The sequence below is a fragment of the Melanostigma gelatinosum genome (genome assembly GCF_949748355.1).
Source record: "Melanostigma gelatinosum genome assembly, chromosome: 16".
Taxonomy (NCBI): domain Eukaryota; kingdom Metazoa; phylum Chordata; class Actinopteri; order Perciformes; family Zoarcidae; genus Melanostigma; species Melanostigma gelatinosum.
This window is the reverse complement of record NC_136649.1, coordinates 19731395-19745934: the sequence shown is the minus strand read 5'-3', so window position 1 is coordinate 19745934 and position 14540 is coordinate 19731395. Positions and strand designations below refer to the sequence as shown.

At 43.5% G+C, this 14540-nt stretch overlaps 1 protein-coding gene across 2 annotated transcripts; it reads right to left on the bottom strand.

Moving 5' to 3' along the window:
• Nucleotides 1–343: 343 nt before the first annotated feature.
• Nucleotides 344–12401, bottom strand: gng2 (guanine nucleotide binding protein (G protein), gamma 2). 2 transcript variants are annotated; one of them, XM_079286595.1, is made up of 4 exons: nucleotides 12250–12401; nucleotides 3999–4075; nucleotides 1375–1493; nucleotides 344–692 (listed from the first exon to the last, which is right to left on the bottom strand). In XM_079286595.1, the coding sequence occupies exons 3-4, from the start codon at nucleotides 1459–1461 to the stop codon at nucleotides 564–566; spliced, it is 216 nt and encodes a 71-aa protein (XP_079142721.1). In that variant the 5' UTR covers nucleotides 1462–1493; nucleotides 3999–4075; nucleotides 12250–12401; the 3' UTR covers nucleotides 344–563. The 2 variants fall into 2 exon arrangements, with proteins under 2 accessions (XP_079142721.1, XP_079142722.1); XM_079286596.1 differs by lacking the exons at nucleotides 3999–4075; nucleotides 12250–12401 and adding an exon at nucleotides 1969–2109.
• Nucleotides 12402–14540: the final 2139 nt, after the last annotated feature.

Here is a 14540-nt window from a genome sequence, read left to right as displayed (position 1 = left end):
AAAGTCGAAATAAACATAAACAACTTAAAAAAAAACAATAATCAGGTGGCATTTAGTGGTTTATTTGGGTTTGCTGTCCTACGTCACTCGACCCGCCCACAAACCATTTAACAGAACATTTGGAAGTCCCAAGAAGAACCACAAATTATTTTATCTATTTTTTTTGTTTGTTTTGTACACATCACAGCCTGAAGACTTGTTAGGTTGTCCGTCACGTCTCTGGGCTCCTCCTCCTCCTCCTCCTCCTCCTCCTCCTCCTCCTCCTCCTCCTCCTCCTCCTCCTCCTCCTCCTCCTCCTCCTCCTCCTCCTCCTCCTCCTCCTCCTCCTCCTCCTCCTCAAGCACAGACCTCTTCAACACCCCTTTAAAAATCACAACCACATCCCCTTTAATAGTTACACGTAAACTGTGGGTTTTAATTTTTGCACTATTTAGGTGCCGTCTGAGAAAGGGGGGGGGGGGGGGGATAATCGGCGTGCCCTCCTACTAGAAGATTTCTACGTATTTTGAACGTCTGCGTTCAAAGTCCCACACTGAGCAGACTGCTGAAGGGCCATGCCGAGTTTACAGGATGGCACAGAAGAACTTCTTCTCCCTGAACGGGTTCTCTGACGCCGGCACCGGCGATAGCAGAGGGTCCTCTTTGGCATGGGCTTCGCAGTAGGACATTAGGTCTGCCGCTGCTTTTGACACCTGGAATCAAACAGACACACACACGTACAACGTGTAACATGTTTATTAGGGGGCTTTATCAGCGCTGGTAGTCAGATTTATTTCTGATCAGGCAGAGTCAAGCTCGCTGTTTTCAATCTGCACACTAAGCTAAGCTAAGCTAACGGCCATGCTGGCTCCAGCTACATATTTAACAGACAAACATGAGAAGTTATGTCAATCTTCTCATCTAACTCTCTGCAAGAAAGTGCAGATTAAATGTTTCCTAAAAAGTTAAACTATTCCTTTGGGTATGGATTTAGAGCTAGGGGAGTGATTAGCCTAGCTTAGCATAACGGTTGGAAGCATGCAACACCTCAAACTCTCGCTTTGACATTTCCGTTTGTTTGTATACTAAACAAACACAATAAAACATGTAAATAAATGAGCTTCAGATGTATTGCTAGGTGTTTTTTTGTTTGTTTTTGGACATAGCCAGGCTAGCTGTTAGCCTTTTGCTTTCAGACTTTAGACATAATGTACATTTCACGAGGTAAATTAACAGTAATTAAATATTCAGTTCTTGACTACATGTAGTATCTCAGTAAAGTTTTAAGTATATGCAAGTTGAAACCGGCCTAAACAGAAACCAATGTCTGCGTGGACGATGGGACTAAAAGCGACTAGAAAATGCATTTGTTATTGATGGCGTGTGCATGCTCACCTTTATCCTGTCGATGTTGGCCTCCATCTTCAGCTGCTCCACCAGCTTCCTGGCTTGTGCGATGCTGGCCGTGTTATTGCTCGCCATGGCCGCTGTCCGTCAGGTCTCGTGTGCTCTGCCTACGAAGAGGAGAAAGAGATTCAGAAATCCAGAACATTGTAGTTCGTCCACGGTGTGCCACTGATGAAGACCAGTGCTAAAATATAGCAAGCATGCAAAGAGGAGCGCTAGCAACAGATAACCCTGTTGATTATCACATGCCTGTGCGCGCACACACACACACACACACACACACACACACACACACACACGTGTACTTCCTGCGTGCAATGACAAAGTTAAATTGAATCGCCATATGAGAGCTGTGCAGAGCAGCGGCCATCCATGAGCTAGCTAGCCCACACGGGAGTCCATGTGTCCACTAACATGCACTAAAAGCATGCACAGCAGGCCAAAGCAAGGAGAAGCTTGAACAACAGAGGGAGAGTGACTTCATTCTCTGCTCAGGTAGACGTTACGCCACCATATCTTTACAGAGCAAATAGTTGTTTGCTGCTATATTAAATAAATAGCTACTTTTAAGCCTTCTCATACTTTTCCACACCCTCCTCAGCATCATGTGAAGGACGATAAATCAACAGATTGCATCCGAGGCAGCCGGTGTTACAGTCTCAGCAGTGCCGTATTCTGTTTCTGTAATGTATGTAAAACTGTCTGTTCTACAGTTCATTTGCATATTTAGATTATCAATAATTATAATCAAATATACCATATACATATATTTTTTAGAATTAGCCGTTGTGCAGAATTAGTACTTTTGATGGTTTAGGTATATTTCAATGCTAATACCTGTTATTAACAGGTGTCATCCTCACCAAACAGTTCTTTGTGATCTGTATGTGTCTGCATTTCTTCACCGCTCCATTCAGGCTTGTCACCTGTCTGTATCGGTACACAGGTTCAGCTCCGTGTCCTCAGAGGCTGCTGTGTCTTTTATAACCTCTTTGATTCAATGGATCAAGCTGCGGGCGTCCTCCTTAAGTGTGTGATCAATCTCTCCCCCGTCATCCGTCTGTACGCGCTGTGGTGTGACTCAGTGTGGGGTTAGGACTGATCTCAGCGAGGTGCTGGAGCTCAGCATGAATATTGATGGTCTACGGTGGCACACCTGCTCATCAGGCGAACTGCTGCGCTCACGGCGACCTGAACCCCGATGACCCGATCATCAATTAAAACCGGCACAGGGTCACTGGTTACAGTTGTTTCACATGATCATTTAATTCATGAGTGTTCACTGTAAACAAATGCACCAGGAGATTCTGAAATGATAATATATCGTTTTTATAATAGTGTACTTCATAAAATATCAGTCAATTACATACAAATAGCAAGATCACTTGCTCTCAGAGGTGGCGGGGATATCTTTACGCTACAGTGGGAACTGCTGATCGTTTTAAAATACAAGTTTAAGTGAAAATCTACAGTATTCACTTAATGCGCACAGTTTCAGGACTGGTTTCCTCCAAACTGGTCTGGAAGATCTCGACAAGCTGAGGAGGATTTATGAGCACAACCTGCAGCACACTGCACAGTATAAACAGTGTAACATAAATATTATGTTTCACAGTCACTGCAGCTCAGAGATCCTGGATGTTCTCACTCTGAGGACTGCTTCACCTTTTAGGGTGTTTGAATTGAAACTCAGGTGGGAGTTAAAAAACAAAACCTGATGTGTTATTATCGGCGTCAGTAATGAAAAGATAATCAGTTTCATGTAGTTTGACTAGAAAAGTGAGTGGCATGCTCAAACGTTAAATAGAAAATAATTATGATGTACTTTCTTTCTTGCCTGGACATTTTACGAAAAAATATTTAATATGCTAACGCCGACATGCTAACAATGACGATGGTGACAAGCTGATGTTTTAGCAGGTATAATGTTCACCATCTTAGTCTTAGCATGTTAGCATGCTAACAAACTGATATTGCAATTCCCAGAGGTGCTAGCATGGCTAAAAATCATGGATTTCCAGAAATGTGTCGCATCTAAACGACACCGCCGTTCATTTTGTGTTAGGTTCACTTATATTTTCACTTGGCTGTGCAAAATATGCGAAAAAAGCAGAGCACAAAAGACGTTATAGGCTATTTAGCAGAGATGTTACTGTGTTGACAAAGTCATTGTCCTGCTTATTGTCATTGGAGCGCTCGAAAATGCTACACTGACATTTCCATATCTGGAGGGGGGCGGGGTGATGGCGGTATGTCGAGGATGTCCACGTGTATGCGAGTCCAGGAAGAATAGCTGCAGGCAACAATAAAGAGAGCCGATCGGTTCCTTTTTTTAGTGCTTCTACTCTGCTCTTCTGCATTTCATGGAGCCTTTCTTCCCAGCTGTCAGCCGCCCAAAATACCACCCTGAGATGCTGCACATGGTGTTCACGTGCTGATAGCGGTGACATCACAACAGGCGCTGATAAATAATACATTCAGATGGACGCAGGCCTTCACTGTGTCGGCAGCTTTCTGGGAAAGTTGTAACACCACTCATGCTGCAATGTTGTGAAACTGGCTGATGTTAACACGCTCCAGTGCCTCCGCCTCCTCTACTCGTCTTCACTTACCTTGTCTGCTTCCTCCGCCGCACTCTGCCCTGGTGTCTGTCTGTTGTTCAGTCAGCACGGTGTGTACGCCCAACTCTCTGCAAACACACAGAAAAGAGATAAAGAGAGTTTAAGAGAAGAATGAGCACCAGAGACTGAAGCGCTGCTCGCTTTTATTCCCGCATTCCTGATAAACCACGCCGAGCCTCGTGTCCTCTGATCACTGCATGTCAGAATGTCACAGCTCGCGCTCACGAACTGTCACTGAGAAGAAACACCACAGCGGACTGATGAAGGAGATGCACGTGAAAGACAAATCAGGAATAGTTTAACATGTTGGCAGATAGAGTTAGACGGTTGATTCACTTAATATGAAGCTGCAGGCAGCAGCCGGTTAGCTTAGCTTAGCATATAGTCAGGAAGCAGAAGGGAAAATGCTTGCTTGGCCTCTGTCTAAAGCTAATAAAATCGACCTACCAGCTCCTCTAAGGCTCACTAATTAACATGTCTTACATCTGTGCAAAAACCAAGGGCAGGATATCTGTGGGACTATTTCAAGATCAGTTACTGTCAATGTTTTGAACCAAAAACTTTATCTCAGTTCTCCTCTGAAAGGAATAGTGTCACATGTGCAGCTTAATTCACTTTCTTGAAAATATCTCATATGTGTCCGTTAGATATGAAGCTACAGCCAGGAGATGGCTAGCTTAGCTAATAATGGTCCAATAGATTCATTTGTCTCTGACTCTGCAGCTCAGTTTCATCCGCTTCTGATAAATGGGCCAATTACACTGCATGAGCAGATCTGCAGAGGAAGGGAATTCCACCCATCGTAAATCATGGCAGCAAGCAACGTTAAAGCAACGTTACAGTAAGGCATCCAATAACAAACAAAAAACCTGCCAACAGCAGCCAAAACCCCCGAGACAGAATATTTTAGCAACGTTGAAACTGCTTTGAGTTTTAAAAACACACCAAAGCTGAGCAGGAGATCTGACTGTACTGTACTGTCACCTCTCCTGATTCACTGGAGCCATTCATCTACACTGTTACTCGGTGTTATGCAAGCTGTATAATCACTTTATCAGTACAGTGACTCGTTAACTATTAGCTGGAGTGCTTCACAAAACAAAAGCAGCTATTTTTATAAATTAAACATTCTACATTATGCCAAAGAAATGTGTCTGCCTATAATAGGCAATATTTTTGATTTAAATCTGGAACTACCTCATAAGAAAATTGTTCCCATTTGGAACCTGGCAGTTTTCAATAAATGGTGCTTCCAAGACACATTTGGATCAGCGCCATAAATGTATTGAGGCTTAATACACTGCAGTCGGTCTCAGGCTGAACAAAGTTGACTTTTGCCAGAGGAACTAGAATTCCTTCATCAATCATGTTGCAGTACTTAATATATCATGTTTCATGTGCCAAATGGAAAATAAAAGAAAGCATCTGCTCACATTGTCTGTTACTCACATATTCCTGCATGACGTCTTGACCAGAAAGGCACTGGAGGCGTTTCTTGGGTCTTTTAACATGTAAAACTCAGTAAAAACAACTAACCTCCATTATTGACATTACCTTTCAGAGTCACATGACTGGCATCTTGTGACTCTGTCAAGATGAGTGTTATTTGCTCAGAGCATCCTGCTTGTCACTCATCAGAGTCACATTTACATCTGGGAGTTTTCCTGGAAAACTAAGCAATCATCAGCTGTTTGTGTCTTGCTGGTCATGAAAGTAAAGGTTAGAAGTTTTATAACAGTGGAGTGATTCCACAGTGTGTGTGTGTGTGTGCTGCAGTTTTCTGATAATTTCCGTGCAATATACAAATCTATTAATATACACTGTTAAAAGTTTACATAACTCAAGACTTTCAAGATTCTGCTAATTGATATTTATACTGTAAAAAGTAATAGAAACAAACTAAAACGTCTGTAAAAGTACATCAGAAAATCGAAAACTGAAGATTTTGTGTTAAAGCGCTGTTATCAATGTTTTTACCTGAACGCATCTAATGACTGTGAAAGGTGTCCTCTCAGCTCTACGGGGTATTTTAGGGTCTTTCATCTCATTGTTTTGGTTTTACAGCCCGACACTTTACTGGTCTGGTTCATAAAAACGCAGCAGAACTCACTGTTCGACCTGCTCAGCACCAAACAACAGACAGACAAGTTAGCGGCCAGCTAGTAGCAGCTAAATATTTTTGTTGGGACCAACAGAGGTGAAGAGAGTGAATATTGGACTTGTAAATATATAACTGCTGGATGTGTATATAAGCAACTTTTTCTAAAATATCAACTTAAAAGGTTATATGTCAGTGTTTTGTTTATATATTGTTTCTGCTGCCAACAAGTGGCCAACAATTGACATTGCATTGATCAAGGGAGCATTTTAAGAAATTGTAACAATAGCTTATATTTAATGAATTATGATTTATAGAGTTGATCCAAGAAGATGAAGCTTTAAAAAGTAGAACTGTGATATTTAAAAGGTTGTGTACTGAGGCAGCACCAAAGTGTCAAAGTGTTGTATTGAAAGTCCTGACTGCACTGTTACATCCTTCACTGTCTACTTCTTGTTTTCTCTCATTTTTAGATCGGTTTACTGTACGCTGCAAAAAAGGGAAGAAAGCCGAGAGTTCATAAAAAATAAAGTTGCTGAATTTGATTTCCCCGTGAACTGTTTGTGTCATCATATTTATGTTGCAGAGCAGCAGCGAGACAGTGAATGTTGAAACTTGTCTTAATGCTTTGGCAATATTGTTCTCTGCTTTTATGCAAGTACGGCATCTTGAACTGAACTGCACTGTCGGAGGGGAAAAGGTGCGTTATGGGACGTAACTGCTGATCCATTTCTCTCCTGCGTTCTAGCCTTCTGCTTCCCGTCCCTCCCTCTGTGGCCGACAGGCGTTGGGTGATGAGACTGAAACACCCCCAGCACGCGCCGTCCTGCTGCTAACACCACCGAATCGATCTGACCCCCACCATCCTTCCTCTTGCCATTTGGAGCTGTTTTTGAACACCTCTCCCCCGGCTTTTCGGGGGGCCTGTGTTCGTGACGGGGCCCTCCACAGATGTGATTATAGTTGATGCTCGACTCTGAGTGTCGCTGACTTAAAGGGCGATTAAGCACCACGGGAAACATCCTGGGGAGGAAAATATCATTCCTGGCCTGTCGAGAGTGATGATCTCTCCATACGCTGACTCCCAGCTCGGTTCTCCCCCGTTCCCTTTCTGTAGCGCACACCTTATCGCCTTTTCTTTTTTTTACACCATCCAAAGAGATAAATGAAGGTGGCCAGGGTGTGAAATCAGAGCGTGGTAATTAAAAAGCTGTCCCTTGCTCAGTCATCTGGAGTGCCAGTGATTAGCCTGCGAGGGACGCGAGGAGACAGGATGGGACCCCTGCGCAGAGATAACCAACAGAGCCGTGAACTGACTGGAGAGGTTGCACAGAATGAGTAAGAATAAATAGGAATAAAGGTTATTAAAGAGGCCGAGATGTGACGGTAATATCTTCTTACAGCGAGGAAAGGAGGCGTAACATAAAACTGACCTCCGAAGTCATTGATGAACACAATCAAGATGGATATCGACAGTTGAACGGATCCCTGCCCTTGAATAGGAGAAAGGACGGCCCTCCCTCTGCACACACAGATAAAGGGATGGGAGACGGAGAGCAGAGCTGTCAGGCGATGGTCGTCTGGGGAGATGACGCCGATGTGACAGCTGAGCGTCCTTCTCCATCACTGTTTCTGTGAGAGACCTGGAGCCGACCTCCGGGCTCCTAACAGCCTCCAACACGCATTATACAGGAATATCAAACAGTGTAGACCCAGGAGGTTAAACACATTCCTAAATATGATTAGTAACATAGGAACATGTCAAAAGACTAGATATTAGAAGTAAAAACTAAATAGATCCTTCTGTACATATTTGCACTTTTAATTACACCTTTTATTTTATACAATAATGCTAATTCTATGACAACTCAGCTAATATCTGTGTCACGATGACTTTGTTTTATGCCGTACAATATAGTGGAAAGTCACAAACAATGTTAATCATTAATAATATGCTCGTTGTTTCTTCATCATCTTCGTACTTGTTTTGTTCTTATTTTAATTCATCCTGTGTCTCTGCCAACTCCCATCTACTTTGTGAGATTAATCATTTGGCATCTTATCCCTGAAATAAACGTACGTTTAGTATTCACAGCATGTTGCATCGACTACCTTGAGTCGTGTTTTTATATGTTTTGATCATACTAGCACCTCAGTGGTGTGTATCCATACTGCGTGTGAGAGGGAGGCTAACCATGCACTTTAAATACCACTATTATTTAAATTTCAATCATAAAAGTATTTCTCTATAATATGGCATATTTGTGACTAAATATGCAACAATTCAAGTTTAAATTAGGCAAAACAAAAGTTAAGTTTTAGACAAATATTTTTATGTTATAAGAAAATCTATAAAAGGTGCATGGATAAAACCTGAGATCAGTTCGTGTTACAAATAGATCTGGTGTTGATGGTTTTCGTAGGTTGGAGAATTATCTTCCTGCATAAAGTAGTTAGCTGCCTCGCGACACTCATGACAAAAACATGGTTATCAAGTGTGGATGTTGTTGTTAGTGAACTTACCGAAATAACAACTTTTAAATCGTCTTTTTGTTTTTCATGAGAAGCACCGATTGCTGCGATGGGACAGATTTGTGATTTGCTACTGACTGGTCGGGACAAAAGAAGACAAAATAACCCCGTCCCCCAACAGGAAATAGGCTTACAGGAACATGGTGTCAGGCTGAATGAATTCAGTAAAATGAAATGTCAATTCAGCTCAACTATCAAGCGTTTTTTTTCCCCAACAGAGCCCGCCCACTTCACACCAGTGAGAAGAGAACAGAAACAAAACACACAGGATCAGCATCTTTCTAATGTTGGCCTCCAACAGTTGGTTTGTGTACGATTGCTTATTTCACATTGTGTGTTTCTAATCGTTTTCCTAAAGCAGACATTTGACATGAAACGCTTAAATCTCCATTTATTAGCCGCTATTAAATCGTTCATGAACCATAACTCCCCTCCTCTCGGTCAGACCACCACCACCCGTGAATATTCGATTAGCCCGGACATCTGTGCCACCCCCTGCATGCCTTGCCCATCCTGCCATCTTAGAGATCGTGGTGTGATGTGTGTGTGTGTTGGGGGTGAATCTAGGTCCCAGGAGGGGGGGAGGGGTGAAGGCAGTGGCCCAGGAAATGATGCATCCTCTGGGAGTCAAGGAGGCAGCAGGGAAGAGGCTTATTGCCCCAGGGAGCACTAATGTGGTCGATTATGTTTATCAAATCAAACGATCAAGGCCCGGCTTGTTTCTTCTTTGTCAGATTAAAGCAGCGGCCGAGTGCTGTTTTTTAAAACCTTTGAAATGCATGTTATGTAACAGTAATGTGGTTATTGGGGTAGAAACGTTGCCCTACACTGCTGTCACAGGAACAGCGACATACTTTAGGAGCGTACATAAAAACTCATGTTTCTGTGTGACCATGGTGGAAAATGAACACCAGTTACCTGCCATATAATGCTGGTGACATTTGGCTGTGCACTCAGAGGGCCGTTTTATATTCCCCTGGACACTTTGGCAGGAAATTGGCCATCCTGTGGTTCCTCCTTTCCACTCTGGAAATCATATTTAAAAGTGGCCGCCACATTTAAAAGGTTAACTTCCCGCCCCGTGTGTCACAAGTGATAGTTTTACCGAGCGTTAAAGTTCAGTAAAGCGCTCTCCTCCGTGCTTCAACTGTGAGGAATCAGCAAGATTTCTGCATTTGCCTTGAGTGAGGAGGCATAAACATACTTTTCCACTGGAATCAATCAGCATGCCAAGAATAACACGAGCAGACTCCTGGGCTGTTAACAATATTACAAACATCCGGGCTTGTTTAGATTCTGCTGAGAGTTTGAGCGTGCTGCTCGGACCGTTTCTCCAACTGCAGGTTTGGCCGAAAGTCATGAAAGGGATTTCATTTAAGCTGTCAGAAACTTCCATGAGTAGCCGATGCTTTCAGGGGTGAGGACTTGAGAGTTGGACTCGAGCCAGACGTCACAAAAATGCCGACTCGGACTTGACTGCTGGAAGACTTGACTCCCTAGAGACATAAAACTCGCCCCTGAGTGCTGCGAGAACTGCAGACTTTAAAGCAGAAACATTCAAGGTACCGTTTTGCCCTCAAGTCTGAAATTTGACAAAAAAAAAAACAGAGAAAGACCGTGGACTTGAGACTTGCACTTGAGTGGGAGTCAAGTTATAAAAAGACTTGACTCGGGACTTCAAAGCAAAAACATTTAAAATCTCATGTTTTGACGTCGGGGACCTGCAGGTTGTCTGAGGACTTGGTTGGATAAGACTTGGGACTTCACTCAAAATGAAGTCAAACTTGACTGGTGTGAGACTTATCTTACTTGAGACTCCCTAAAGGCTTGAGTTGACTTAAGCCTTAAACACACCAACAAAAATAAAAAAAAGTCTCATGCTGAACCCTCAAGGGCTTGAGACTTTTAAATAAAGGTTTTAAATAAAGCTCTGGTCGACTTGAGATACTGACATAAGTCAGACTTATATCACAGAGAAGAGAACTTGGAGTATTGCAAGACTTGATTCCCCAAAATACTTCACAACAACATTCAAGGTTTTGCCATTGGTGACTTGAAACCTGACTTGACTCAGAATAATTCAAAACAGTTCTGGAGACTTGACTTGAAGTCACGCAAAAAAGAGGACTTGGACCTTCACTTGGACATGGCAGCTGTGAGACCTGACTTCAAGGACTGGAGACTTTAGTTGAGACTTGGTTGGACTTCAGGGTCGACTTGTACTTGCCCCGAAAGACTTGAAAACAACTGTGTCCAACCTACACTATGTCACATGAATTTGGTCTGAAGACTGAACTGGAAACTTCTGACTTGATTTGAACTTTCTTTCGTCAGGCTTTCCCCGTAAGATTACAAAAAAAAACCCAGCTCTGGATGCTTCTATCCAGACAGATCACAGCACGACTGAATAAGCTTGAAACCCAAAATCAACACTGTGAGCAAACAAGTGCGGCGCAGTACGAAGGTCGAGGCATTAAGGACGACAACATCCTTCTTACTTCCTGTTACTTCAATTATGCTTTTAGGAAGCTTGGCTTCGGGTTGGATGGATTGTTTTAGGGAGAAGGCAGTGACGGGAGTGGAGAGGTCAAAGTGGTCAATAAGGCTGCTCAATCATTCCTCCCTTACTCCCTCTCTGCTTTCTGTTTAACTCAACGGTTTCCGTCAAGGTCTTTTGATGCGTCTTGTTTGTCGTCGCCTCTTCTTGCCTCAACCTCGACGTGTGTGTGTGAAACCATCTGTGGCCTTGGAGCATCTTGCCCAAGAGATACAGTACGAGACGCCCGGACGTTGAGCTCTTGCGTAATTGTGACTCGCTGTGTGCGTTTGTAACAGGCCTGGATATGCAACACACACGATTGGACGATTTAATTTGAGTTTGTTCGTGACGATGCCTTCGTGTGACGAGCTAAGAATGTAAGACTGTATCTCTCTACGAGCAACATAAAAACACCAACCCCCCCTTCCTCCGCTTCCTCCTCCTCCTCCTCCTCACCCGGCCATCTGCCTGATATAACCACTACATGACTACATGGAGCTTGTGTGTGGTCAACTGCTCTCTCCTCACGGTATGGAGGGTGAGAGTTGACAATGGATGATAAAACCTCACAGGAGGCTTGAGGGATTCCTCTCCGGTTTGCTGCTGCCTCTGTCTTTTGCATCCCCTTTTTCCACATCTCCCCCTTTTTCATCCCTCCCTCTCTGTCTCCTCTTCATTGTGAAAATCCCCCCCCCCTCCCCTCGAAACAGATGCCCTTAATTCCTCTGGCTCCACATTATAAGATCTGCCCAATCCTTGAGGGAGAAGGAAAAGAAGGGAGTCCATTCTCTTATTCCCCTCACATGAAACGAGGTGCACGATGGGTGGGGAAAGCAGCAGCTCACCTGACAGCACGGAGGTTTTTAGAGATTTTAGAGGGAGGAGGGGATTCCATGATGTAAACCATGAGCTACCCCTCGAGCATTGACAAAACGACAGCGCGGATATGAAGAAAAAAAGCCTCCTCCTCTGGAACACACCCTGTTTGGGATGTGATTCACCCAGATGGCACCAAAACAGGGAGAAAAAATACATAACAATACGCACCCCGCAGAAAATATAAAAATTCCTACCTTTTTTGGGTGTATGCGTGGTCTCTTTCTGTGACGCCAAACACATCGAGTCCTGTGGAGTAGTATCCTCCCTTCGTTCTGTCACACACAAGCACACACACACAGTCAGTCAGTCAGCGAGGCGTACATCCACACACACTCCTCTCTCTGTACGCCCCTCTCTCTCTCTCTCTCTCTCTCTCGCTGAGATACTCCCTGCCTCCCTCCTCACTGCTGCTCTGAGTCTCCACCCTTCAGCCAAACGCCCAGGCTGCAAGAAACTACCCTCCTCCTCCCCCTCCCTCCATCTCTTTTCTGCTATCGGGACACACTCCCTCTGTCTCCCAAAGGTCCACAGGAAAAGCCTAGACTGTGTCTCTAAACACCTACAGTAAACAAATGCATACCAGGACAGCGGGCAGACTGGAAGAGCTGGATTCCTGTCCTGATAAATATTCATACTGTTCCCTGCATACATTATCTTCCTTCTTCTTAACTCACATTTAAGTTTAGCCTACTGTGTTTGTTTCCAGGCTTTGCACGAGAACAAAAAGAAATTCATTCAACCCTCGACAACAACAATATGCTGCACTGCACACACGACATGTGCCCTGCCCGAGTTGAGGCTTTTCATCTTTAAACCACTTGTGTATTACAGTGAAACCATCGAAGATTAAAACTAAAAAAGAAAGACCGGCCGCGCAACTGTGCACCAACACATCTGGATTTTTCTGCATGTACAGGATCCACTCAACGAAAGCAAGAGTGTTTACATGCAGCTGGTGTGTCTGTGGGAACGGGTGTTACTACCTTGACTCAAGGTGTTTTTGGTCCCATATGTGTCTTGTTTTTCATGAAATATCTCAAGAACTATTGGACGGATTGTCAGGAAATTCGGTACTGGCATTCATGTTGTCTTTAGGATGAATTGTAACAACTTTGGTTATACTCTTTTCATTCAGGTCAAAATTTTAATTTGTCCAATGGTTTGGTTAATGACGCAAGATACCTGTAAAACTAAAGACATTCCCATCATTCTCAGCTGTATTTTGTGTTGTTTTTCTAATTAGCAATTGTTAGAATAAACTTAAAGGATGAACATGATATAAATTACAACAAGAAGACCAATTGATATAAATAATGAGGATTGCACTCTATTAAAGAGCTTCCTAGTTTGTCTTGTATGTTTCTGTATTCACATATTCCTGTTTGTCGAACATACTGTACATCTGCTTTTCATGCACGTGCTCCGCCTGAGGGTAAACTCAGCTCTCGTTACTCATCTTCGCCCTACTGTCTGAGCTGAACGGCACGTTTTCTGTGAATCACATTTTCCTCGGCTTCGTTCAGGCAGATGAAACTTACGGCAAACGGTGCGCATCCAAGGAGAGCCGGAGAGACACGGGAGGAGGAAGATGGAGAACGAGTGAGTCATGGTTCCTGTGGAGCCGATCGCAGGAAGCCTCTGTCACCAGGATACCACAGTGATCTGTGAAAGCCCTTCCTGGGTCCCCTAAGCCAGTGCTTTCCACCCTTTTGAGCCTGACGTCCTCCAACAGGCCTACCAGATGAGCTCAACGTCATCTGTCATCATCCAAATACGTCCTTATGAATGGAATATAAACTGGATTGTTAATTATACAGAGGGGGTTATTGTTGCAGATATATATTTACTCACCATTCATCCATCAATGTGAATATTTCAACCATTTATTATTACTATAAGCTTAATAGTTGAACTGTTTATCCATTACTTTTAGCGATTTCAACTTCTCTGCTCACTTGCTAACTGTTCACGTGTGCGTCCGGGCAGCTGCAGACATAAAATACACCCGAGGTTGTACACCTGTTTGGGAGCGACAGTATGTTGTGGCCTCGTTGTGCTTCAGCAGAGACAGCAACACACTCACTGGAGATGAGATAAATCCAGAGATTTGCAATCTGATTACTACGTTTTATTATCGGCTCTGGGGGATCATCTCTGGACCTTGTGGTGTTGGTGCAGCTGTTTTGGTTAATAGGCTGGTTTATTAAGCGCTGTTAATCCACTTCTAAGAGGACGCGGGCAGACGAGGTGACTTGGTGTAACTAAATTGACTTCTAGTGGGATGAATAGTATCAGGGCGGAGTTGAAATACATGTCAGCTTTTCAGGAACTAGGAGAACTGCCAATGTGTTTTTCCTAACCTACAAGAGAGTAATCCTTCATGTTGTAAACGTTAAAACATGACCGTATTTAACACGGTTTTCACACAATGGTGATTTTCGGAGAGGCGGAGGAGGATGAAGGATGTTCGGATGAGTAAGAGCAG